We start from the raw sequence: 4,944 nt of genomic DNA, 5'->3' as shown, positions 1-4,944 counted from the left end.
ATATATATTGAAGTGAGACAAATAGATTTCGAGACGATAGCCTAGGATGAGAGTCGAACCAACTAGTCCTGTTTTTGCAGTTTAACAATGATTTTACTTTGCCTTCCCATGATGCTGAGACAAATTAGTGGAGGGTTTCCGTTTTGAGATGTAAGCAAGATTCTGTCGGGCACGATTCAGTTACACAATGACGGTCGGCCTTAATTACTAGAACACCACCTCAGCGTAGGCTCTGAATTAAAAAGTAAATGTAGTTTTGCTGTTCAAACCAGCTAAAAAAAAAGGGTTAAGTCTCTTTCTTATTCCATTCGTCACTCTGTCAAACCCAGCCGATGAGATTTCTTTCTCGTTCTGTCAAAAGTTCGTAGTTTTAACAAGGTCAGCATCATTAACCTAGAATTTTCAGTCATGCGATTGTTATTCTAGGGAATTTGAAATCAAAGTTAAAGCAGCTAACACTGCAAAATGAATAAGAAATAGAAAACCATATGTTTTAAATGAACTCGTACTAATGAATGTCTAGGGTGTGAGGACTAAAATCTAAAGCGGATCTTGATGTGGTTTAAGCCAGGTCAGTCTTCATTTAGCAGGCCTGTAATAAAAAGCATTCTAGCTGGCTCCTATTTTTAGAAAATTGCAGAAAATTGTAGAGATGATAATGTATCAATAGTTGCTATTTTGCCTGGGTCGTTTCTGATCGAGCAAATGTATTTGGATATTATTTATACGTCGTATGCACATGTATATATCTTGTCATATATTTTGTGTGTGTGTTTTTTTAATCGGTGTTTTCTTATGCCTTTATGCAAGTGAGTTTGAATACACAGTTTACTAAGATTCAAATTATACCAACTTGACTTCCACAATAGTTCACACTGGTTCCACTACGTAGTTTGGCGGTACCAAATTTGATATCGCTTAGGTCAATCCTCCATCCCATAGCCTCCATGTTCTTCTTCTCCTGGTTTCGCCTAGAATGAATAAGATAAACAGCAAGACAGAACGAGAAACATAAATTGTTTATCTAAATGTGTACATATATGTGTATACACGCACACATACACACACACACATCAACATAAGAATGTGTATATTCACATTCAGATACATATACATATATCTATACATATTTACCAGTATCGAGAAGCGGTAAGCATAAAACAATACATATGAATAAACCAAAGAAAGGAAAGAGCTCCAGCACTGCTTCAAATAGTGAAAAACTCGCCTGGACTGATGCACTGTTTCAAATGGAGAACATTTTGATGGGGATCTTTGTGGTTTTCGTCACTGTTTACAATTTTGTTCCAACTGTTTTCGAATTTGGTATGTGGATTGAGTTTTGTATACTAATTATGAAAATGGAATTCATTTTCCCTATAAATCCATAATAAAAAAGTTATTAGCCTTTAACATTTGCAAAATTTGGGTATTTTAGCAAATCAGAAGCGAGTATTTTACATATCACCGTGGCGAAGATCTCTGCTTCCATAGTAACCAAAGATGCTGCGTATACGCACAAGAAGGAAAAGGAGATACAAGAAAGATAATCTACTATAATAATACTCTCGTGTTTTTCTCCGTCGCAACATATGAATGGGATTGAAAGGGGTGATAGATGAATAAGGAAGGGGCGATGGCAAACTGGTCATGGGAGCGTTTCAACTCTGTGTGAGTATGTGTGTGCATGTAAAATGGAGGTATGTGTGTGTGTGTGTGTGTGTGTGTGTGTGTGTGTGTGTGTGTGTGTGTGTAATATGAGTGTGCAATGAAGTGGGATGGTGAACATTCAACGCTGAAAAGAAAAATCAAACAGCGTTTCAACTCTGTGTGAGTATATGTGTGTATATGTGTGCATTTACAAGGGAAGTGTGTGAATGTTTGTATGTGTGAACCAGCGTTCTTTCAGTAACAAACGATGATTGATGCCACGTCTCTAAAAACAACCACTAGATAACATTGACAAGTGTATTGATCTGATTTATCATCCATATTTATATATAAAATACTACAATTACCTGTCATTTTTGACTGTATGGGGCCAGCAAGGTTATTTTTTTTTAATCCTAGAGTGTATTGCAAACTTTCGTTCTTCAATTTTTCTAACTAATAAATGTCTGTTTTAAATAATGTTTTGGCTGTTATTTCTTGCAACTCCTGTTTGTTTGTTTGTTCGTAGCTTTTAAATATTCAATTTGCTCACGAATGTGTTAATGTTAACTTCATTCGTGTATATTTCAATATTTTGACTGTTAATTCTCGCAATTTTTGACATGCCGATGGCCCCCTTCCCTGATGATGGAAGAGGCAGCGAACGCGCTGTTTTGTGATTGGCTGAAAATTCTGAAAATTATCAAACTTTGAAGACCTGTAACATTTTTGCAAAATTTTTCTAGAATAAATGAATAACAAATTCGGATTCAGCGTCAAAAACTACATCTATATGATACATTAAAAAAGTTTTTTTTTTAAGATAATTGTAAACAATGACGAAAACCACACAGATCTTTTGAAGGCGATAAAAGTGTAAGCATGTAAAGCTAAGTGAATAAAATAATATTTCAAAATTTCGGTTTCTTTGGGGTACCCCATCGTACAGTGGCGTAGCTAGAGTGTGCGCTGGCTGAGCACTCCTTGATTTTGCCACTCCCCCCCCCCCGGGTCCCCTGCCTCCCAAACCTTAAATAGCTTATACATGCTTATACAGCAAACTCAAATGTACTACACCAATAAAAGCGTCGTCTGGGCAAACCGAGCCTCTCACCCGCATACCACACCTATCCACACTACTAAATATACCACGGCTGAGTGGTTAAACAATTCACTTCAAAACCTTGAGGTCCTGGATCTGATCCCGCTGCATGGTGTCTCGTACCACTGCCTCAGAGCTACCCAAGCTTTTTGAGTGAAATTTGGTGGAAGAAAACTATGGAGGCCCGTTGGATGAACTGTACTTGTAATTGAAAAGATTCGTCTCGCGTCCGTCTGTATTTTGCTGATTCTGCCTGCGGCTGACTTTGAGTAAACTTGCGTATGGAATACTCAGCCACTTATCCTATAATTCAATAAGAAGGCAAGTCAGTAATTCGAACATCTCGAAGACTCATCATTAACATCGGTGTCAAATTTTGGCACAAGGCCAGCAAATTATGGGGAGGAGGTAAGTCGATTACATCGACCCAAGTGCTCACTCAACTGCTACTTATTTTAATGACTCCGAAAGGATGAAAGGCAAAGTCGACCTCGGCGGAGTTTGAACTCAGAACGTGAAGACAGACGAAATGCCACCTAACATTTTGCCTGTTGTGCTAACGATTCTGCTTAATGACCGCCTTACTTATCGCTAATATCAGAATAAAGCCTGTTTACAGAGTATATGGTATATATGACCTTACCTGTTGACTATGAAACCAACGACCATTATTAACAGACCTATCCCAAAAACAGCCAGTAAGATGTACACGTAAATGGGAATGCCCTCTGCAAGATAAAAGTAAAAGAATGGATAAAAAGAAATGGAATTTAAGTAAATATTGGTAAGATAAAAATTGTGTGTTGATTAATGGCGAACTAGAGTGATCTGGATTCGATTCCTGGTGGAATATGTTTCATTTACACACTATAGCGTTCGAAGAGACGTATAAATGTAAGGTACATATAACGACTATAGTCTCTCTACATGGAGCCTCTGATCATGCTTGATCATGCGAAAGATTGATAAGGCTTGATCATGCGAAAGATTGATCGATATATTCAGTTTATTGCATTTATAGATGAGATAAATATTTTAATCAAGTTATATGTCGTATCGACAATATATTTTGATAGGCCTTGGAAGAGTCATTACGCCAAGAATAACACTCGCACTGGTTCAATACCATTTCTCTATTGTTAGTCAATTGCCCATTCTCTCTCGAAAGTCTCAGAGAAGAAGGAGTCACTAAGTTACTGAAAAGGTCGCGAACGGCGACAAAAAAACTTAGTCTAACAAAAGAACAAAAGAACTTTGACTAACAAAAAACCGATTGATTGTTTAACCAGCACATTAAACAAACGATCGAGTTTTTTAACTGGTTAGATAACTAAAACTAATTTACTAACAATAAAGAAGTGGTATTGAACTATTGTTTGTTATTATTGACGTAATAACTCTCCCAAGACACAACAAAATTTGTTTCAACACATGAATTCACATCAGGAATCTTGTAAACCAAATACAAAAACGAAGACAATATAATTGCTTATAGAAAATATAATTCTTATGTTTGCTATAAGCTTGTTGGCAAGCGTCATAAAGAAAGAAATATATTGTTTGAATCGAAACCACGTCGCAGTTGACGCTATGATGCAGTTTTCATACTTGACTGACGAAATTTTCCTTTTCATTTGAAGTCATGAAAGTTATTTTCTTTTTAAATAAAAAGAAATCATGACGATATATTGTTGTCATTTATGATTGTAGGAACTAAGCTCTTATAAAAGGAGTATCTGTTTTTACTCTCAAAAATATGTACACTACGTACACAACAGACTCTTGTTTCTACCTCTATATTTTGTTAGTCAACTAAAAAAGCAAAAGCAGAAATCTCTCAGAGAAAACGAAACAATAAAAGAACTTTAATTGGGAACAAAGAATAAAATGAAAGAAAGATATAATAAACAGCTATTTTCGAAGAAATTAGGTTACGGTCAGTGCTTCCAGTGTGAAAACATCAAGAATTACATTCACCAACATTGTATACAACAGGCATATAGACACAGACATAGCCATATGGTTAAGAAGCTCACTTTGCAACCGCGAGATTTCGGTTCAGTCCCACTGCGCAGCACTTTGGACAAGTGACTTCTACTATAACCCTGGTCCCACCAATGCCTTGTGAGCGAATTTGGCAGATGGAAACTGTGTAGAAGCCTGTCATATATATATATATATATATATATATA

General features: G+C 36.4%; 1 protein-coding gene across 1 annotated transcript in view; it reads right to left on the bottom strand.

Annotated features, from left to right (window-relative positions):
* Nucleotides 1-3,474, bottom strand: part of LOC106878135 (atrial natriuretic peptide receptor 1) — a 205,032-nt gene extending 201,558 nt beyond the window's left edge. The window contains exons 1-2 of the mRNA XM_052969445.1: nucleotides 3,396-3,474; nucleotides 854-971 (exon numbers count right to left, since the gene is read on the bottom strand). Of these exons, the coding sequence (XP_052825405.1) occupies nucleotides 854-971; nucleotides 3,396-3,421 (144 nt within the window). The 5' untranslated portion in view covers nucleotides 3,422-3,474. The remainder of the gene's footprint in view (nucleotides 1-853; nucleotides 972-3,395) is intronic.
* Nucleotides 3,475-4,944: the final 1,470 nt, after the last annotated feature.

The sequence above is a fragment of the Octopus bimaculoides genome, chromosome 7 (assembly GCF_001194135.2).
Source record: "Octopus bimaculoides isolate UCB-OBI-ISO-001 chromosome 7, ASM119413v2, whole genome shotgun sequence".
Lineage (NCBI taxonomy): Eukaryota > Metazoa > Mollusca > Cephalopoda > Octopoda > Octopodidae > Octopus > Octopus bimaculoides.
This window is presented reverse-complemented; position numbering and strand designations above follow the sequence as displayed.